Below are 22,866 nucleotides of genomic sequence, written 5' to 3'. Positions count from 1 at the left end.
ATAAAACATTAATCTGATTGTTGTAAGTTCCATTGAAGATGTGACATATCTAACAGCTTTTTGTCTACATGCCTGCACACTTGATCTTGAAAATTTTTATAATGAACTAGGGTAAGTGAATACTCTAGTTTTGAGCTAACTTTTTAAAAGATGCATTCAGTTTAATTCTTTTTCTCTCTTATAGGTATGAGCCATGCAATGGGAGGGAGAGGAGGAATAAATAGAGGAAATATTAATTAAGTGTTCTATAAACTATAATAACTGTGAATAAGCTAGTCAAATCTGTTTTAGTGTAATGATTGTCGAGTTGAAAAACATTTTTGTATTTAAATTGGTATGCTTATATCAACATTCTTTATTAATAAAATGTGTTTCAGTGTCAAAATTTATCATTCTTTTCTTCATTTTAGTTAGTCGATTCTTCCTTTGCCCATCAGTCTAAGGACAGTTGTACCAGACATTAGATAAGGTCTGTCCAGAACGAGTAGTAATGCCTCTTGCTGTTCTAGTTGGCACATCGATGTTATAGTATTGATCTAAACAGAAGAGAAGTCACTTTTTCAATTAAAAAGAAACAAAACACTTGAACTTAAAAATAGTTTATATTTATTATTATACTCAAAGACAGTATTTATTATTTTAATATCAGAAATGTATTAATTAATTTGAACTTTCTGACAAAGAGAAAAACAATTGCCTTGACTGACCTTTCACCATCTTTCAATAAAATTAGGTTTAACTCTGCTTTTTCAAAGTAAGAATTTGAGAAAACCGAATTAGTTTAAAAAATAATTCATTTGGGTTTTATTCTTTTTGGGGGGGGTTTATTCTTTAAAAAAATACATTCTGATGACATTTATATAGGCAGAAGAACTTATATTTTTATGGATTTTTCAAGGAAAAATATCCCAGGTAATATAATTTTGTTAATAAAATTAGTTTCTCAGCAACTTCTTTCTGATCTTACAGACTGTGTAATGATGTAAATCAGTACAGCTTCGTGGCAAACAAGACCTCTGTTAAATGCCACAGATAATAGAAGTAAAATATTGTTTTCAGTAGCGGTTTTACTCAATTAATTGGATGTTTCTTCGTAATAGGCTTTAATCTTATGAATGATAGGGCAGAAATGAATTGCAATCCATTCAATTTAATTGAAAGTAAAGCAAAAATCTAAACTTTCTCTTCAGAATAATTAGAATAAGTGATGTAATTTAATTTCTCACCTTCAGTCACCATTGAACACTTGTTTTTGCTTTGAATTTATTCATGTTTCAGAGATTAGATACCATCTTCAGAAAGCTATTAAGATTTTACTTAATAACTTACCTTTAGAAAAGGCATAGTAATCGTAGCCATCAGGTTTTCTGATGTTGGGCAGTGATATAGCTGAAGTAACCACATTTGGAAGTCCTCTCCACAGTGTACTCACTTTAACTTCATTATGGAGGAAACCTGCAGATGACACTTTAAAGGTATCAGATTGAAAGGCAATGTACTGTATTGGAAAAAGCAGCTGTTCGAGTCAAACAGACCTGGGTTTTAATCCCAGTTTGGTCACTCAGTAGCTCTGTTACCTTGGGTGAGTTAACTTCAATGCCTCAGCTTTTGCTATCTCTGATATGGTACAAATATCTACCTTTTAGGACTGTTTTAAGGATTACAGATTTGGATTTAATGTTCTTGGTTAATGGTATTATAATTAACAAGCCTGAATAAATTGCCTTTCTTAGCCACAAAGAAAAAAGTATTGATCTTTGGTCATTCATTGAAGCAAATTGATGTTTTGCATCAATTTATTATTATTAGAATAATACTAAGTATTAGGGTTATATGGTCAGTATTTATATTTAATAAGCCATACTCTGTAAGAAACTATTACATCTACTTCATGTGTAAGAATTTTTAACACAGTAAAAAATATTACCTTTGTCTTGATAAGTGACTCTGATGGGTGAATAGTGAATTCTGATGGTGTATGTTTGAGAAGGCTCTATAGCACGTTCAAATCGACGTGTCCTAATCTGTGTCGTTTCTCCATACACTGGATAACTTATAGCAAGCTTTCTTCTAGTACACTTTTGGGTGGGTTCCTGTTTATAAGTATACTGCTGAATGCTGCCACCTATAATGAATTAGAAAATCACGTACAATATGAAAATTAATTTTAATTCCCCAAAGAGATGGAAGAGAGCTTTTACAAGGTAGAGGAAACAGTGTTTTTCATAAAGTATGTCCAGACATTAATAATGGTTATTAGTCGAGGTATTATAAAAATAATTACTAAATCTCGAAGTACTTGTGAATAAAGCCAACAAATTGCATAGTTATATATTTAACTTTGAAAATAAATGACATTCTTTATATCAATGTCCTGAAAACTCATGAAGTTGTGATTTGCGTGTTGAGAGAGCTAAATACTTCTTACTGCCCTTTTTATTTTTTAATTGAAAATACTTGATTCTAGCCATTAAAGATATCTTTTGACAGTAAACCCTATAATAAATGGAAATATTGAATAAAATTTTCCTGGCAGATCACTCCTTAAAAGTTTTTTTTAATTTTGTCAATTATGTAACACATACCTCTCTTGAAAAAATACACAGATTCAGGTCTGTTCTTGTATTTAGCTATTGTGAGAGCTGCCACTATTTTTCCATTTAGTCCTCCAAATCCTTTGGAAATTAGTTTGGGATACCCTGCATCTTTTATATCATTGGTGAAACGCCAGTACTGAGAATCCTGGTAATTAAAAAGAGGAAATGATGTGAACAGCTTTTTTAAAAGGTTAAAAAGGAAAAAAAAGGTTAGGAACTCATTCTTAGATTTAAGTATAGGGAGAAAGTTTTAACTTAGTTAAGTATTTGAATAAGTTGACAATGTTACCAAATTGAGTGTTAACTATTTATTAAATTTTAATGATAGTTTATTAAAATATGGAGACCCTTCTGAAGCGGAGGTTAAATTGTCATAATAAAGAATAACTATTTGCTGATTTCTCTCACAAAGATATTTTTCTTACCTTAAAGAAGAAAGTTTTTCCTTCACAGTTGCATCTAGTAAAAACAGTATCAATGGGGGAGGGAATGCCCCAAACTTCAGTAATTCTACGAGGTGGAGATGGTGGACTGAATGCATTTAGCATCCAGAAATAATGACCTAAAATTGAAAGTGATGATCAGCCTACAAACTGAATCCCAGAAGAAATCAAAATGAAATCTTTTAAAAACAGTTTATCATAAAGAAGCAGATTGAATGTGTTAACAAGCATTCTATGATGTTTAATCAGAATTTTTAGTACTAATACAGAAGGTAGTATTTGAACATTTCTGAGAGTAGATATTTCTCAAGTCTGAAATTTAGCATAACTTAAAATGTTTTAGTTTCCCAGCTTCTCTAGGAAGAGCCTTCTGGCTTTGTGATTTACAGAAAATGACTTATCTCTCATTTTCTTTACCTGTTAGCATTAAGGAGTTATAATTAAATAACTTTATTTTGTTTGTTACTTTACTATGTCCAGTTTTGTTAATCCAATATTTTGGTATTTACCCTCAGGTCCTTATAATACTGTGTGAGGTAAGTTCATCAATCAGGTTTCCCTCCAGGAAGCTCAGCCCAAACTTGTACTCTCCCATGACTCTTGCTCTCATAAGCACCAAGAAAAAAACAAGGGGCAGAAAAAGAAATGTGTGCAAAACTCACCTCGAAATGCAACTAATGTCCCATTGCGCAAAGTAGTCAGTCCATCTACCGGCTTACCGTTGCATAAATTAGTCTCATCTAAAACAAATTAACACAAATTAAGCCAATATAAAAATGAGAAAAGTGTTCCGTTCTTTTCAAAATAGAACCCACTGGGTTCTATTTCCTCTGTTCGCCCTTTCCTAAGCTCTTGAAGAGGATAATTTGAGGTACATGTATTTCAGAGGTGAAAAAGTGATATATTTCATAGTTGTTTTACTTAAAGGTGATATTATTCAAAAGTGTTATATAAAAATAAATTATGAACTGGAATGGGTAAGGGTACCTGATCTTCTAAATTAGACAAGTATTGGATATTCGATCTCAACGTGAAATTCTGTTTCTCAATTCTGATTGCCCTGTGGAATTGGTTTGGAAAACAATATTGCAGATTTTTGCAATCCTAGGTTATTACTTGATTTTCCAAATAACAAAATAAACTTACTGTGATTACCCCTCTGCTTACCTGTAGAGAAGATGTAAAACTTCACAAGTTCAGGGTTCTAAATAATATATATCAATAGAATAATACTAAATCAGGGCATCCTGGTTCAGAAAGATTTAAGTTAACATTGTCAATTTTAAACATGAAAGTAACTGATTCATATTACCTGAAAACACGGGGTTGATGCCAATGCCTTGACTGGGTCCTCTCCCTATGAAATCAGTGCCTGGAATAACTATAGGAGTTAACACAGGGGGCCTAGGAATCATCATCTGAGGTTTTTCTCCTTCAGTAGCATCTGCATCTTCATTCTTTGGATTTACTTCGATTATTTCTGAGTTGGGAGTTTGGTTAGGGCTGGTGGTGGTTTGGAGCTTGGCTTCTGCTAAAGAGGTAGGGTTTGATTTAGGCATTGCTGATGTCATCTTTGGGGGAGTTGGTGTAGTCTTCGGTTTTCTCACTTTAGGTGTTTTTGTCTTTTTGGTACAAGTGAGCTTTTTGGGTGCTTTGGTTGGTTTTTGGGGTTTAGGAGTTGTCACTTGAGCGTTAGTAGCTGTACCTTTTGGTATAGCTGTTGTTGGTTCAGGTTTGCTTGTAGTCTCTTCAGTTGTCTTTTTTGTTGCTGTCATTACTTTGGGTGCAAGAGTTGTTGCTTTAAGAGTAATTTTGGATGATGCCATGGTATCAGTTGTGTCTTGTTCTGTGGCCTTGTCTTTAGCTGTTGTAGTCATTTCAGGTTTGGTCACTTTAGGAGCCTTGGTTGTAGGTACAGCAGGCTCCTTGGGACTGTTTTCAAGAGTCTTTGGTGTGGGTTCTACAGGAAACTCAGGAGTTGATTCAACAGGGCCCTTAGGAGTAGTGGGAGGCTCCATGGTGATAGTTGAAGGAGAGGCCTCTGAGGTGGTTGGAGCAGGTGTATTAGGAGAACTTGGAGTAGATTCCTTGGGGGTGGCAGAAGCTGGCTCCTTGGGGGTGGTGGGAGCAGGCACCTTGGTGGTGGTGGGAGCTGGCTCTTTGGTGGTGATGGGTGTAGATTCCTTGGTGGTGAGAGCTTGCTCCTTGGTGGTGGTGGGAGCTGGCTCTTTGGTGTTGATGGGTGTAGATTCCTTGGTGGTGGGAGCTTGCTCCTTGGTGGTGGTGGGAGCAGGCACCTTGGTGGTGGTGGGAGCTGGCTCTTTGGTGGTGATGGGTGTAGATTCCTTGGTGGTGGGAGCTAGCTCTTTGGGGGTGGTGGGAGCTTGCTCCTTGGTGGTGGTGGGAGCTGGCTCTTTCGTGGTGATGGGTGTAGATTCCTTGGTGGTGAGAGCTTGCTCCTTGGTGGTGGTGGGAGCTGGCTCTTTGGTGTTGATGGGTGTAGATTCCTTGGTGGTGGGAGCTTGCTCCTTGGTGGTGGTGGGAGCAGGCACCTTGGTGGTGGTGGGAGCTGGCTCTTTGGTGGTGATGGGTGTAGATTCCTTGGTGGTGGGAGCTAGCTCTTTGGGGGTGGTGGGAGCTTGCTCCTTGGTGGTGGTGGGAGCTGGCTCTTTGGTGGTGGTGGGTGTAGATTCCTTGGTGGTGGGAGCTGGTTCCTTGGTGGTGGTGGGTGTAGATTCCTTGGTGGTGGGAGCGGGCTTCTTGGTGGTGGTGGGTGTAGATGCCTTGGTGGTGGGAGCTGGCTCCTTGGTGGTGGTGGGTGTAGATTCCTTGGTGGTGGGAGCTGGCTCCTTGGTGGTGGTAGGTGTAGATTCCTTGGTGGTGGGATCTGGCTCTTTGGGAGAGGTGAGAGCAGGGGATTTGCTTATAGTTTCAGCTTTGAGTGTAGATGTAGCAGGAACTTCAGATGTGGGTGCAAAGTCTTTAGTAGATGTTTTCTCTGCATTTTGTGTCTCTTTAGCTGAAGTAGTCTTCTCTTTTGCAGTAGTTGAAGTCTGTTTATTTGTTGTAGAAGTCTCTTTAGTTTCATCTGTTGTCTCCTTATTGGCTGTCAAAGGCGTCTCTTTAGTTGTGTCAGAATTAGGTGGAATACTGGGTTTAGAAAGTATTGGTTTTACTATTGTAATCTTGGGAGTTGTGGTAAATTTATTATGTTGAGTGGTGGGAATGTTAGGAGTTGGGGTGAGCTTGAAATCACCATTGTCCGGTCCACTTCCAGCTTCATCTATTACTGGTGGTTCTGGGGTAGGTTTCGTTTTAGGGGTTCTTTTCTTCTTGTTTTCTTTTGCTAGTGAAAAAAATATACGTCTTTTATTTTTGTATAGTTTTTTTCTTTAATACTGACATAAAGATGCCATCCTTATCACTGACTAGCTGTGTTGTCTCTAGGCAAATTGCTAATTTCTAACATGTCTGTTAATTTACTGTAAAATGATAAATGCTCAACCTATCTTATTGGGCTATTTTAGGGAATGAATGGGATAAGGAGTGAAAAACACAAGTAAAACTCAATAGAATATATGGAAGCAAGTGGCAACTTTGAAATGATCAATATGATCAATAACACTAATTCTACTCTTTATGTCAGTGTTCTTTGCCTGTCACTTTCTCAACTCTTCTTATTCCTTATTGCTTGGTGCCACTTCCTTCCTACTGGAAACCTAGTTCCAACATCTTTTAGACTCACTGCACCAATTCCCTCAGAGGCCTCTATAACTACATCCAGGGAATCTGTTCCAGTCACCCCCATGGTTCCTGCTTAGGCCTGTTTCTGTGCACATGGCTTTTAACTGCTTTCTTTCCTCTACCTGGATAAACTCAGCAGTCTCGGGATACAGAGAGGAGATTAGGATGCCATGGCAGCAAAAGGACCCTGTTTAACAGGATTTCCCCTAGCAGCTACCCCATAGGTGACATACAGAGCCCAAGAGGCACATCACTGAGATGAGCTCCGTTTAGCAAACACTTCTATTGTGTGCAAGACTCTCTGGATAACTCAAAGATTAAATATCTGGCTATTCAGCTGGAAAGAAGGCTTCAGGGAAATAATCACCCAGGAAATGAGTTCTTCAAAACTCCAGTATCCAAAATCCAGTATTTCCTGGAGAATGAGAATGTACTTTAGAAATCCAGGAAATAATAAAAAAGCAGAACAAAGGGAATCTCTTTTTAGGAGGTAATAGCAAATTCTGTAGTTTCTCTACTACAGAAAAATTAGCCAGATATGACAGATAATTTATTAGGAAAATAAGAGGATCTGTAAAATGTGGATAATAATATTGCCTTTCTCAGAAAGGTATGAGAATTTAATGGATTAGCATTTTAAAATACTTAAGGAAGTATATAAAAGTTAAATAAAATAAATCTGGGGAAGGAGAAATGAAAAGACAAGATAGAGGAAAGAGAAGAAAGCGATGATATCAGGTAGACAGGACTTGAAATAGAAAACTTAATAGTCATCTCTGGTGCCATCCTGTGGTTCTACAGTTGCTTCTATAGTATCTTCTTCCTTTGCTTTATAGAGTGGTTTCCTAGCTGCTTGGCACTAATTTCCTATAGGAAATTTTCACTGGTATCTTCTAAAGTAATTTTTATGAAGTTACATACCCCCCCAAATATTGAAATGTCCTCAAATCATTCTACCCACACGCCTTACTTTTAGGTCATTATTGTTAACATGGCATTGATATAGTCACTGATCTTTATCAATGCTCAAACCTTTGGGTTTCTTCTTTAACTCTATTAGCAGCTGAATTTTTGGAAAACTTGATTTTCCGAAAAGTTGAGCAAGAGGAGGAGGAAGACTTGATTTTCAGAAACAGAATGTTCTATAAATAAAAAGTTGATCACACCAACTGTGATTTAAAGCAAAAAAGAACTGCCAGTTCAAATACAACAAAAAATGCTATTTATTGATCTACAAATGTCTGTGTTCTGCTTTTGTTTTATCAGTACTATGAGCAACAGCTCTTGTAAATGTCAGTTAAAAGCAAGGCACCTGAGCTTGTCACAGATAACTAGCGGTATAACTATATAACTTTCTCTCAACTTCCCCATATCTTACAGAATCAAATTGTTCTGCAAACAAAATAATGGCTTTTTTTTTGTTTCTTTTTAAACAGTAAGACTTGTTTCTTCTGATTATTTTAACCTAGTCCCATACTGAGTTTGGTAAATAAGGAAAATAAATAACTGAGCATTTATACTTTGGCTTAAACTCTGCCCTAAAACAGGCAGTGTGATGAGCCTTTAATGACTCAGAAGATCACCCTGTACTATGAGGAGTCTTATAAAAGTCCACCTACAGGTTATTTCATCTCAGAAACCTCCTTTTTTTACATCTGTCATCTTCCTACCTTCTGTTACTTCCTCTGATTCTATAACTTTCTTAGTCTTCTTGCTTGATGATTTGGGTGAACGTTTGGTTGTTGATTTGATGGTCTGAGTTGTTCCTGGAGGTGGAGGTGCAGACTTTGAAGGTGGTGGTGATGCAGGACTGTGCACTGAGACCAAGCAAGATGGGTCAGTTAACTTCTTGTTCATATTCATCAGCAACTCTAACTGAAAGGTACTGATGCATCTGGCTTCAAGAGTAAATGCTGGTGAAAACCTGTATAGGCAGGCTCTTGGCCCAACACCAACTACTCCAAGCTATCTGAAGATGCATTGCTACAAAAAAAAAAAATTGGTTCTCAAATTGTAAATTATGATGGGGAGCAAAGGCTCAGGAGTCAGAAGACTTCTAGTTCTAGACCTACAAGGGTCTATCGTGACCTTGGGCAAATGGGCAAACCCTCCTGAACCCCTCTTGCCTGCAAACAGAGGTGTTTCTTCTAGATGATTTCTGAAGGTATTTGCCTGCCTAAAAAATATGAGCTCTATACTTTGTGCCAGCCTCCTGTGATATCAAAATAATCACTGCATGTGGTTGACAGATGTTTGTGCTCTCGAGAAGATAAATATAAAAATTACATTTTCCTGTTTTCATATTCATTTAAATCAAATGATACCAATTTACGTTTCTTTTTTTCTTTTTGTTAATTACAAAAGTTCTACATAAATATTAACTCATGGAAGAATTTCACACATTCACATTATGCTTTCCTCAAAATGTATTGCCCTTCTCCAAGATAAACAGCTTAGTGGTTTGATGTGTATCTTTTTAACCTACATGGAACATGTTTTGACCATTAGGAACCAGAAGAAAAGAAGGACTTCTGAAAGATAAGAAGGCAGAGAACGGGGTAGGGGGAAGCACTCTGGGTAGAGGACAGTGGTGATAAATCCTCCTGCTCTTACCAAACTTCTCCTCAGAACTCTGTTTTTGCAATCTGCATGAACTGACCACCATACCTTTCCCTCTTTCTCCTCCCACCCCACAAAAACACCAGGTACCTCAACTCAAGAAACAGTTTTATCACATTCTAACTAGTGATCTTGAGCAAACTATTTAACTTCTTGGATTGTTTTCTCACCCATATTCAGAGGCACTTGACTGCTTCAATTCTTGAAGTGTTATGACTTTGAGATATATAGATGCCTACAACTGGTATCTATAGCAATCTTAAGTACGTGTTCCCTGGTGGCACAGTGGTAAAGAATCCGCCTGCCAATGCAGGGGACATGGGATGGAGCCCTGGTCCGGGAAGAACCCACATGCTGTGGAGCAACTAAGCCCATGCGACACGACTACTGAGCCCACGTTCCACAACTGCTGAAGCCCACACACCTAGAGCCTGTGCTCTGCAACAAGAGAAGCCACTGCAATGAGAAGCCCACTCACTGACACAAAGAGCAGCCCCTGCTCACCACAACTGGAGAAAGCCCGCATGCAGCAAAGAAGACCCAACACAGCCAAAAATAAATTAATTAATTTAAAAAAAAAAAAAGACTAAGGGGTGAGATGCAAGATAGTTTGATTGCTACTTTTTTTTAATGAAATACTAAGAAGAACTACAATCCTGCAGCCTGTGGAACAAAAACCACATTCACAGAAGGATAGACCAGATGAAAAGTCAGAGGGCTATGTACCAGATGAAGGAAAAAGATAAAACCCCAGAAAAACTAAATGAAGTGGACATAGGCAAACTTCCAGAAAAAGAATTCAGAATAATGATAGTGAAGATGATCCAGGACCTCGGAAAAAGAATGGAGGCAAAGATCGAGAACATGCAAGAAATGTTTAACAAAGACCTAGAAGAATTAAAGAGCAAACAAACAGAGATAAACAATACAATAACTGAAATGAAAACTACACCAGAAAAAATCAATAGCAGAATAACTGACGCAGAAGAATGGAAAAGTGACCTGGAAGCCAGAATGGTGGAATTCACTGCTGCGGAACAGAATAAAGAAAAAAGAATGAAAAGAAATGAAGACAGCCTAAGAGACCTCTGGGACAACATTAAATGCAACAGCATTCGCATTATAGGGGTCCCAGAAGGAGAAGAGAGAGAGAAAGGACTGGAGAAAATATGTGAAGAGATTATAGTCGAAAACTTCCCTAACATGGGAAAGGAAATAGCCACCCAAGTCCAGGAAGCACAGAGTCCCATAGAGGAGAAACACACCGAAACACATAATAATCAAACTGGCAAAAATTAAAGACAAAGAAAAAGTATTGAAAGCAGCGAGGGAAAAACAACAAATAACATACAAGGGAACTCCCATAAGGTTAACAGCTGATTTCTCAGCAGAAACTGTACAAGCCAGAAGGGAGTGGCATGATATACTTCAAGTGATGAAAGGGAAAAACCTACAAGCAAGATTACTCTAGCCGGCAAGGATCACATTCAGATTTGATGGAGAAATCAAAAGCTTTACAGACACACAAAAGCTAAGAGAATTCACCGCCACCAAACCAGCTCTACAACAAATGCTAAAGGAACTTTTCTAAGTGGGAAACACAACAGAAGAAGGGACCTACAAAAACAAACCCAAAACAATTAAGAAAACGGTCATAAGAGCACACATATCGATAATTACCTTAAACGTGAATGGATTAAATGCTCCAACCAAAAGACACAGGCTTGCTGAATGGATACAAAAACAAGACCCATATATATGCTGTCTACAAGAGACCCATTTCAGACCTAGGGACACATACAGACTGAGTGTGAGGGGATAGAAAAAGATATTCCATGCAAATGGAAATCAAAAGAAAGCTGGAGTAGCTATACTCATATCAGATAAAATAGACTTTAAAATAAAAAAATGCTACAAGAGACAAGGAAGGACACTACATAATGATCAAGGGATCAATCCAAGAAGAAGATAAAACAATTATAAATATATATGCACCCAATATAAGAGCACCTCAATACATAAGGCAACTGCTAACAGCTATGAAAGAGGAAATCAACAGTAACACAATAACAGTGGGGGATGTTAACACCTCACTTACACCAATGGACAGATCATCCAAAATGAAAATGAATAAGGAAAGAGACGCTTTAAATGACACAATAGACCAGATAGATATAATTGATGTTTATAGGACATTCCATCCAAAAACAGCAGATTACACGTTCTTCTCAAGTGTGCATGGAACATTCTCCAGGATAGATGACATCTTGGGTCACAAATCAAGCCTCAGTAAATTTAAGAAAATTGACATCATATCAAGCATCTTTTCTGACCACAACGCTATGAGATTAGAAATCAATTACAGGGGAAAAAACGTAAAAAACACGAACACATGGAGGCTACACAATGTGTTACTAAACAACCAAGAGATCACTGAAGAAATCAAAAAGGATATCAAAAAATACCTAGAGACAAATGACAATGAAAACACGATGATCCAAAACCTATGGGATGCAGCAAAAGCAGTTCTAAGAGGGAAGTTTATAGCTATACAAGCCTACCTTGAGAAACAAGAAAAATCTCAAATAAACAATCTAACCTTACACATAAAGGAACTAGAGAAAGAAGAACAAACAAAAGCCAAAGTTAGTAGAAGGAAAGAAATCATAAAGATCAGAGCAGAAATAAATGAAATAGAAACAAAGAAAAAAATAACAAAGATAAAAAAACTAAAAGCTGGTTCTTTGAAAAGATAAACAAAATTGATCAACCATTAACCAGACTCATCAAGAAAAAGAGGGAGAGGACCCAAATCAATAAAATAAGCAAGGAAAAAGGAGAAGTTACAACAGACACCGCAGAAATACAAAGCATCCTAAGAGACTACTACAAGCAACTCTATGCCAATAAAATGGACAACCTGGAAGAAATGGACAAATTCTTAGAAAGCCATAACCTTCCAAGACTGAACCAGGAAGAAATAGAAAATATGAACAGCCCAATCACAAACAGTGATTAAAATTCTTGAAACAGTGATTAAAATTCTTCCAACAAACAAAAGTCCAGGACCAGATGGCTTCACAGGGGAATTCTATCAAACATTTAGAGAAGAGCTAACACCCAACCTTCTCAAACTCTTCCAAAAAATTGCAGAGGAAGGAACACTCCCAAACTCATTCTATGAGGCCACCATCACCCTGATACCAAAACCAGAAAAAGATACTACAAAAGAAGAAAATTACAGATCAATATCACTCATGAATATAGATGCAAAAATCCTCAACAAAATTCTAGCAAAGAGAATCCAGCAACACATTAAAAGGATCATACACCATGATCAAGTGGGATTTATCCCAGGGATGCAAGGATTCCTCAATATACGCAAATCAATCAATGCGATACACCATATTAACAAATTGAAGAATAAAAACCATATGATTATCTCAATAGATGCAGAAAAAGCTTTTGACAAAATTCAACACCGATTTATGATAAAAACTCTCCAGAAAGTGGGCATAGAGCAAACCTACCTCAACATAATAAAGGCCATGTACGACAAACCTACAGCAAACATCATTCTCAATGGTGATAAACTAAAAGAATTTCCTCTGAGATCAGGAACGTGACAAGGATATCCACTCTCACCACTATTATTCAACATAGGTTTGGAAGTCCTAGCCACGTCAATCAGAGAAGAAAAAGAAATAAAAGGAATACAAATTGGAAAAGAAGAAGTAAAACTGTCACTTTTTGCAGATGACATGATACTATACATAGAGAAATCTAAAAATGCCACCAGAAAACTACTACTAGAGCTAATCAATGAATTTGGTAAAGTTGCAGGATACAAAATTAATGCACAGAAATCTCTTGCTTTCCTATACATTAACAATGAAAAATGTAAAAGAGAAATTAAGGAAACACTCCCATTTACCATTGCAACAAAAAGAATAAAATACCTAGGAATAAACCTACCTAGGGAGACAAAAGTCCTGTATGCAGAAAACTATAAGACACATGTAAGAAATTAAAGATGATACCAGCAGATGGAGAGGTATACCATATTCTTGGATTGGAAGAATCAATATTGTGAAACTGTCTATACTACCCAAAGCAATCTACTGATTCAATGCAATCCCTATCAAATTACCAATGGCATTTTTTACGGAACTAGAACAAAAAATCTTAAAATTTGTATGGAGACACAAAAGTCCCCGAATAGCCAAAGCAGTCTTGAGGGAAAAAAATGGAGCTGGAGGAATCAGACTCCCTGACTTCAGACTATACTACAGAGCTACAGTAATCAAGACAGTATGGTACTGGCACAAAAACAGAAACATAGATCAATGGAACAAGATAGAAAGCCCAGAGGTAAACCCATGCACCTATGGTCAACTAATCTATGACAAAGGAGGCAAGGATATACAATGGAGAAAAGACAGTCTCTTCAATATGTGGTGCTGGGAAAACTGGACAGCTACATGTAAAGGAATGAAATTAGAACACTCCCTAACACCATACACAAAAATAAACTCAAAATGGATTCGAGACCTAAATGTAAGACCAGACGGTATAAAACTCTTAGAGGAAAACATAGGAAGGGCACTCTTTGACATGAATCACAGCAAGATCTTTTTTGATCCACCTCCTAGAGTAATGGAAATAAAAACAAAAATAAACACATGGGAGCTAATGAAACTTCAAAGCTTTTGCACAGCAAAGGAAACCATAAACAAGACGAAAAGACAACCCTCAGAATGGGAGAAAATATTTGCAAACGAATCAATGGACAAAGGATTAATCTCCAAAATATATAAACAGCTCCTGCAGCTCAATATTAAAAAAACAAACAACCCAATCCAAAAATGGGCTGAAGACCTAAATAGATATTTCTCCAAAGAAGACATACAGATGGCCAAGAAGCACATGAAAAGCTGCTCAACATCATTAATTATTAGAGAAATGCACATCAAAACTACATTGAGGTATCACCTCACACCAGTTAGAATGGGCATCATCAGAAAATCTACAAACAACAAATGCTGGAGAGGGTGTGGAGAAAAGGGAACCCTCTTGCACTGTTGGTGGGAATGTAATTTGATACAGCCACTATGAAGAACAGTATGGAGGTTCCATAAAAAACTAAAAATAGAATTACCATATGATCCAGCAATCCCACTACTGGGCATACACCCAGAGAAAACCATAATTCAAAAAGACACATGCACCCCAATGTTCTTTGCAGCACCTTTTACAATAGCCAGGTCATGAAAGCAACCTAAATGCCCATTGACAGACGAATGGATAAAGAATTTGTGATACATATATACAATGGAATATTTCTCAGCCATAAAAAGGATCAAAATTGGGTCATTTGTAGAGACGTGGATGGATCTAGCGACTGTCATACAGAGTGAAGTAAGTCAGAAAGAGAAAAACAAATATCGTATATTAACACATATATGTGGAATCTAGAAAAATGGGACAAATAAACTGGTTTTCAGGGCAGAAATTGAGACACAGATGTAGAGAACAAACGTATGGACACGAAGGGGGGAAAGCTGCGGGGGGGGGGTGGTGTGATGAATTGAGAGTTTGGGATTGACATATATACACTAATATGTATAAAATTGATGACTAATAAGAACCTGCTGTATAAAAAAAATGTAAAATAAAATTTAAAAGAAAATAAATAAAAATGAAGTACTGAAGATCTAGTTGATGCCTTCATTTTCAGTTGGACCCTGACTATCTCTGTGAATTCTGTAAATGATGCACTACCTTCATCAATTTTTTATCCTTGAGTTTTACAAAAACCTCAAGTAATCTGACCCACCACTTGGTAGCATAAACTATTGTCTTTATTAACATGTTCTCTCAATGCTTTGTCATTCTCTAACCATCTTCCCTCCCTATCCATCCTCTGCCCAAAATAAATTCTTAGTTTTTTTGTCTCACAGCCAAAACAACTATCAGAGTGATGAGTAAATATGGAACACTCATCTCATGTGTCCTTCTGAAAGCTGTAGGAACTCTGAACTCTGCGATTTTGATTACAGGGGGTTGTCTCCATTATTTTTGGAATGCTCTCCAATGAAAACATTGAAGAGTTAAGAAATATTCCTTAACTATGCTGATTAATAGTTTTCCACCCTATTTCTCCACTGTTTGAAAGAAGCAGAAGGTGCAGCCTTGTTTAAATAAAATAAGATTATGCAAGCAATGCTTATTTTCACTTTTACCCCCATAAATATTCTTGTTTTAACAGAGTAGGATTTAAGAACAAACATTTGGTAAAAGAAAGGAATTCATTATTTAAGTACATTGTTTAAAGTCCTTTTTTTTTTTTTTTTTTTTTTTTGGTAAATCTGGAGGGTTTTATTATGGCCTCAAGAGTACTCCTTCAGGACCAAAACCAGAGAAGAGGATTTTAAAATGGAACTACCTATTTTTATTGACTCCTTCACACACAGGCATTTAGATAGAGACTACTGAGAGGACTGTAGAGATCAGAAGGGGAATACAATGGACAGTTAGCTTCTTGGTTTGCCTATCAACTTAGTGCTTTAAACTGATTCAAATTTACTAGTTCAAAGAAGCTGGACGTGTTGATTCTGTCCCCAAATATACACTCAAAAACATTGAGAGCAAAAGCACAGATAGCTCAAAGGACAGTTGACTTTGTGGGGTCATCACCATAGGATTAGACAAGAAATCATCAAATGAGCTGCTTACTGTTGATTTAACCTGAAATTGAACCACACCTGGAGGAGAAAATCATGTATACCCAGCCCCTATCCTCTCCATTACTCAACCTGCAATCACTTGCACTCCTGGAGCCTGGCTGAGCCAGGGAGTGCTTTAGAAGAAGCATTCCTTCTTTAATTCATCTTGGTGAAACAAAATTAATATGAAATAGCGTATATGTTAGTAAAATCACGACCTGAGTTGTACCGCATGTTAAGACATTATCAGTGAAGCTAAGACAGGTGCACAGATCTGGCTGTACTGAGAGGCAATGATTGGTACTGAGATGCTTACCTTTTTCACAAAAACTGTCATAATCGGTACAACACTTGCCGTACTTCTTACATTCTGAGTCACAGTCACACGCCCTCCCTCTTGAAAAGGACTCGAAGCAGCGGCCTTTACAGGAAAACTCTACCCAGAGCAAAACAAAACATTATGGATTATTGGTTACACAATCAGTCATGCCCATGTACTGATAGCCATTTCCCACCCTATAGCTGACTAGAGTTCCAAAAGTGCATAGCTAAGTCTTTTATTTGGAATTTGGAAGATAGGTGGTTTCCCAAGTGGAGACAGCCCTGGTCAAGAAAGAAATATGGTGACTAAGGAAAATTTTCTTGCCCTTCAAGGCTCCAAGAGACAGCCCAATGCTGTCTGAGTCATTTCATGTATGGACAGTGGAAAATTGGGAAATGCCTAAAGAGGTAAGTACACTTCATATGAATTCCCACCATTCTCTCCTTTTGATACTGCTACTTTTTAAGTAGATTTTTGTCAATTGAGCATGCATATTCTACAACAATATATTCTAAAGAGCTGGCTTAATATAAATAGTCACTCTTTAGGCTCAAAAATCATTTATAATACAGAAATCTTTGTGATGACAAACTGGGTATGGTGTAGAGTTGAAAGATTTCAGCCTAATCCCATGATATGGCCTATATAAGAAGCCTGCTCACTTCCAAAAAAGCCTTGGTTAAAGCCATGATGATTTACCCAGGCCTATTTGAAATAATTTCCTTACTCAACAAACAAATTGTACAACAATATATTTATCAACTTCACATGAAAATTCTGAAGCAAATATAACTTTGAGCCACTTTTAATTATAACTTTCATAAATTAAATATGAAATATTTGCACATTAACAAGAAAGTGGTTCAAAGTATGTTTAAATGAAGTATCATAATTTAAAATTCATACCCTTTGGGATGTAACTGAAATTCATCATTATACACTCATTATTAAAAACTTTTAAAGTGTCTTTTTCAGGTAATTTAGAAACATATTAATAACAAAAAGTTAAACAGCAAGATTATTTTATGTCCATGAATTTTTTGATGAAGCTATTCAAGGGCTCCATCCCTAAGCAATTACCTCTCTGGTTAATAGCAAAGAATTACTCATTACTATTTACTTAATGATTCCTGAGTCATAGTATTGTCTCTATTTAAAACAAGACATGATACTTGGCACTAGTCAGTAACCTTGTGCAAGTGACAGACTTCCAGGCTCCCCTTAACCTCCCCCAGTGATCACAAGCTTTGACACCACCCTCAGGCACAGCACACTGCAGCATTTACACAAGGGAAGGGAAAGGCACTTCAGCACAGAGACGTGAAATAGTGTGACAACAGCATTGCAGGGGGTGCAAGGAGACTCTCACAGGACATGTGCTTGACAGAGGAGACACCAGCTCTCAGGACTTACCTACAGCGCAGACTTTCTTGAAGTCAGGGCAGCACTCCATGTAGTGTTGACAGTTATAATCACAGTTGCAGATGGCATCTCTAGAATACCCTTCCCCACATCTCCCTGCACAGCTTGATAAATCTAAAATTATACAATACTAGTGTAAACAGGGCCAAGCCACTTTGTAAAAAGGAAGAAATCTAGGGAGGAGGACAAAGCTGCTTGATGAGGCAGAATTTTATCAATTGGAAAGGTTGGGAATGATGGTTAGCAATGGGTCCAGGTGACTTTTGCCTGGTCTCCTAGGTGACCTTGATCATGCCATTTTATTCATTACTAGACTGAGAAGATAAATGCACTTTTGAAAATCAGGCTGAATAATGGCTTTGCACAAAAGAGGATGGTATTCCTGGAGGAGGGCTGGCAGCTACAGCTCTACTGATACTGCTACTAGGATGATGACTAGTTGCCATTTACTGAGCATCTCTGTGCTGGGCACTGAGTCATACATTATCTCTAATGCTTATGAAACGTTGCCAGGAGAGTATTAGTAGTCTCTTTTTTAGAGGTAAGAAAGCTGAAACACAGAAATTTTAATAACTTGCTCAAGGGCACCCAGCTACTTAATAACTCCAGTATATATGTATTACAGGTCAATTAACACCTATTAATCATTCATAGTGGACTTCCCTGGTGGCGCAGTGGTTAAGAATCCTCCTGCCAATGCAGGGGACATGGGTTTGAGCCCTGGTCTGGGAAGATCCCACATGCCTCGGAGCAACTAAGCCCGTGCGCCACAACTACTGAGCCTGCGCTCTAGAGCCTGCAAGCCACAACTACTGAAGCCTGTGTACCTAGAGCCCGTGCTCTGCAACAAGAGAAGCCACCGCAATGAGAAGCCCGCGCACCGCAACCAAGAGTAGCCCCCACTCGACACAACTAGAGAAAGCCTGGGCACAGCAACAAAGACCCAACGCAGCCAAAAATAAAATAAATAAATTTTAAAAAATCATTCATAGTGACCTCTTTCACTCTTAGAAGTGTCTTGATTTGCATAGTAAATTATATGGTCATCCTAAGTAAACAGCCCATCTAGAATTTGAACTCTGATATATCTGATTCTGATACCCAAACTTGTCCTGATCACATTGCCTCTCATTTCTGATCATACGTTTACAGCAAGCTAGTCATGCCAGCACAAACTTTCCTAGGCCCCTGCTTCTCTCATGGGTGGGGATAACTGGGCGCTATAAGTGTTGGGGAAGTCAGATGTTTACGACCACCACTAAACAGAGTACCAAACAGGTGACTCTTGAAAAGCATCTGGACTTGAATAAAGGTCATGAACAGAGTTATTTTGGGTAAAACAAAACAAAAACAAAAGCATAATTATCCTTAAATATATTTTTTAAGCCATTTAGAAAACACTTTGAAAACCTCCCTGAAAGATAACCTCAGAAATGTAACAACTGAATCCATCTCTGGAATAGAAACTGGCAGGTGCAATGTCCTAAATCCATAGAGGAACGCAGAAGCACACTGAAAAATTACTCAAAATAATGAGTCCAGGAAAGTTAAAGTCTTAATATGCAAATAAAACAGTAAACATTAGGACAATTTTCAGACACGTGCACAATACATACAAAAATGCATATCATATATAGTATATGTATATAAATACATATATATAAAGAAAAAAGAATGGGAAGAGGCTGAGAACGCAAGAAAAGCAGACAAGACAACATCAAAAGGTTATTCTTTTATAACTAGCAGATTTCTGAAATAGGAAGTCAATCATCTTTACAGGAAAATTTATTTCCATAGATTTAATGGCTGTCCTACTTTTATTGATGTTGATTTTAACAACTAATTTTAATTTCATTTATTTAAAGGAGAGTAAAACTGTTCTAGTGAACAGCCAATTGTATCACAGAGGAGAGGTAGCTTAGGAAATGCACCCAGTGTTATGAACCTTGTAATATTATTCTGAGAGAGCAGAGGGTTTAGATACACCCTGGTATTCGTCATTCCTGATTAAATATTTATATTTTCTTTCATGCGTTTTTCCACCTTATCTAAGTGATTCTGAAACTATGTCCATGGCAGGCAGCTATCTCACATGCTCAGGCTTATTTAATTATTTTACTGGAAATGTAAACAATGCCATAACAGTCATGCACCTTGATTTTTCTTCTCTCAGATTTTGCTTATCAGAGAAAAAGAAAAAAAGAAAAGGACATTGTAAAGCAACCATACTCCAATAAAAATTAATTTAAAAAAAAACAATAACTTGAACCAAAAAAAAATGAAAAGGAAACAAAAATCCAAAGCTTGGTGTTATTGTTAAGTAATTTATCTTGTGATGCTAGAGACTTCTGTTAAGGTGATTACACTGAATGTACCTTAAAATTCTCTAAAAATGAATAACAAGAACTGTTCATCCAGGACTAACTCTGTTTTTGGATGGCTGTGAATGGTTCCATATTATAATATAAAATGACATTCATACCTGTGTAAATTTATATCTGGATGAACAGTCCTTATAAGAAAGAAGGCGCATTTTCAAGATTAATAAAATGTCATTTGAAACATTGTAAATGTTCATTGTAACATATCGACATGATGCCGTAATTTATTTGATGTAAAAGATTAAATTTCTTTGTAAACATGTAGGAAAAAATTATATGCTATATACATATTGTTCATTTCAGTTAATCTGATGATATTTTATCATTTCAGCATAGTTTTATTGTGTGTTTATATTTTTTTAAACCTTTGGGAGAACTATAGGAATAATTAGTACAAAAATTATTCCATTGAAAAGCTCAAAACTTCTTGAAAAACTTCATAATACAAAATGCTTATAAATATGCTATATATTCTATACATAATTTTAAGGTTTTATTATGTATTAAACTCAAACAAATATACGTTTTTAGAAATCTATTTCTTTTGTTGTCATAAAAGTCAGAACTGAATGATTAGCAATAGTTGTTAAATGAAAGTATTTTTGATGGTTAAGTTACCTTGAGAAGAAACTTGCTGAATCAAGAAAACAGAAAGCAGCAACAAAAAGTAAATGGGAAGTATTTTCCTCTCCATAGTTGTTTTCGGGTACTGAACCCTTGCTGAAAAGAAAAAAGTATCAGAAAACTGCTCTTGAATCTCACCACTAATTTATGCCTGTGTTACATACAGTGTTTCAGTAATTTTTAAAATGCAATTTAATGATAAAAGCCATCTGATTCTTGAAATAAGACTTTTAAAGTAACCAGCCTTAATTCGTTGTAAATATTTGACGATTAGATTTAATCTTATGCAGAAAAAAAAAATCAGATCACCATCACAGTCATGTTACTGACGATTTTAATACTTTAGAATCTCCCCAAATAGAAAACAGACTTATCTTCAAACTCTATTCAAATTACAGCATGTACTTACAGTGCAGGGTTTAAATCCTATCTTGGGGAAAAAAAAATAATAATAACCAGCTTCAGTAAAATTTAATTTAACAAACAAGAGTTATTGTTCCAACTTTCCCTTAACTCTCAAAATAAATTTATCAGCTTCCAGCAGGTGTATTGCATAAATGTGATCTTTTCAAAACTTTCCAACCACTATCCTTATAAATCTTTTCAAACACCTTTAATAAGGTATATCCCTATTGAACTGAAAACACATTTAATTCCATGAAGCAAGTTAACTTTGACACTTACCCGTAAAAGGAGAGATGAATTTCTCCAATGTCCTGGAAGTCTTATATATCAGGGCAAATACATTGGGATGAACCAATTAGTCCAAAGGTTAGACAAAATCAACAGTGACAACCTATGAAATCAAACTTTCCTCATTTATTGGAAGAGGTCCCAGACGACTAGACTTAGGCAACATCTGAAAAACACTTCCATTAAGAAAAATGACTACTACAAATAAATTTAGATTTATTGGCCCAAACACACTTCTAATTTCTAAGTGAAGTGAACAAATTGTTCTGAGATGGTAAATTGCTCTGGCAGGCTTTGACTAGTGCAGCAACTTTAAAATAGTCAAATGCTGGTGTCATTTCTTTCTTTCTTTCTTTTTTCCCCCAGTGAATCCAGCAAAGAGTGATTTTGAAATTTACCTAGTGTCAGTTTGTGGCATAAATTTTCTGAACTTATACTATTAATTCTAATGTACGTTTCTTGAGTATTTTCATTTTCACTGAGCGCAAAAAATATGCTTTCGATTCTACCTATTGGTAGATGATGTACACTGTGGAATTTATAACTTCCTTTACTATGTAAAAACCTGTTTAAAAATCGCATTGATATCTCCCTTAGCCCCTTTATTTAAGCCCAGCATTGTTTGGAAAAGGTCTTTTTACTTACTAATTAACTTCCTTGCCACAGAGAAAATGTGAACCGTCAACCTTGCTGGGCTGGGTCAACTAGCTCAAAGTTTTACCCAGTTTGATATGCAGCGTTCCTGTTCAAGTCCTATCTACCTCCATAAGACCCAGTTTATGTCCTAGCACCCCCCAAAAACTTGTCAGATCAATCCAAAGCACATCCAGAATCATTGAATTAACTGTTCATCTGTTTCCTCTCCACCCACCCCCCCACCCCTCCTCCAACAGTCTGTGAATTTCCCAAGGACAACAAACACCTATGTTTAATTCTTTTGCCAGGATCTAGTCCAGTGCCTCACCAAGGATGTGTTTAATACAAGCTTGTTGAACCAAACTGGTTTAACCTGGATTCTGCTGTTTACTATGTGTTTTGTAGGTGCTGCACTTAATTATCACCAAAAAAATGCCTTTGAGTTAAATGTAATCATCCATATTTTACAGATAAGATGAAGAGCCACAAATCAAGAATCTGTGACCCATCTAAGGATACATAAAGGAGGTTTCATCACGTTTCCACTATATTCAGCTCCCTTTCGATCAAAGCCATCACTTCAGCACTTAAACACGGTACTAAATTTTACTCCTTCATGATTACATGTGGGTTTATGAGATTGTAACCTTTGTAAAGACA

General features: G+C 36.8%; 2 protein-coding genes across 9 annotated transcripts in view; one reads left to right on the top strand and one right to left on the bottom strand.

Moving 5' to 3' along the window:
* Window positions 1–385, top strand: part of TPR (translocated promoter region, nuclear basket protein) — a 64,778-nt gene extending 64,393 nt beyond the window's left edge. For all 3 annotated transcript variants that reach the window (XM_067728942.1, XM_067728940.1, XM_067728941.1), the window contains exon 51: window positions 185–385. In XM_067728942.1, coding sequence (XP_067585043.1) covers window positions 185–240 — 56 coding nt within the window. In that variant the 3' untranslated portion in view covers window positions 241–385. The remainder of the gene's footprint in view (window positions 1–184) is intronic.
* PRG4 (proteoglycan 4) lies at window positions 336–21,838 on the bottom strand. 6 transcript variants are annotated; one of them, XM_067728944.1, is made up of 12 exons: window positions 21,562–21,835; window positions 20,872–20,973; window positions 17,864–17,986; window positions 16,445–16,564; window positions 8,455–8,601; window positions 4,353–6,380; window positions 3,703–3,780; window positions 3,023–3,159; window positions 2,586–2,742; window positions 1,928–2,125; window positions 1,330–1,467; window positions 336–536 (listed from the first exon to the last, which is right to left on the bottom strand). In XM_067728944.1, the coding sequence occupies exons 2-12, from the start codon at window positions 20,945–20,947 to the stop codon at window positions 439–441; spliced, it is 3,300 nt and encodes a 1,099-aa protein (XP_067585045.1). In that variant the 5' UTR covers window positions 20,948–20,973; window positions 21,562–21,835; the 3' UTR covers window positions 336–438. The 6 variants fall into 6 exon arrangements, with proteins under 6 accessions (XP_067585045.1, XP_067585044.1, XP_067585046.1 ...); XM_067728943.1 differs by having other exon boundaries at window positions 4,353–6,386; window positions 21,562–21,834; XM_067728945.1 differs by having other exon boundaries at window positions 1,330–1,455; window positions 4,353–6,386; window positions 21,562–21,833.
* Window positions 21,839–22,866: the final 1,028 nt, after the last annotated feature.

Source organism: Pseudorca crassidens, chromosome 2, assembly GCF_039906515.1.
Source record: "Pseudorca crassidens isolate mPseCra1 chromosome 2, mPseCra1.hap1, whole genome shotgun sequence".
Lineage (NCBI taxonomy): Eukaryota > Metazoa > Chordata > Mammalia > Artiodactyla > Delphinidae > Pseudorca > Pseudorca crassidens.
This window is presented reverse-complemented; position numbering and strand designations above follow the sequence as displayed.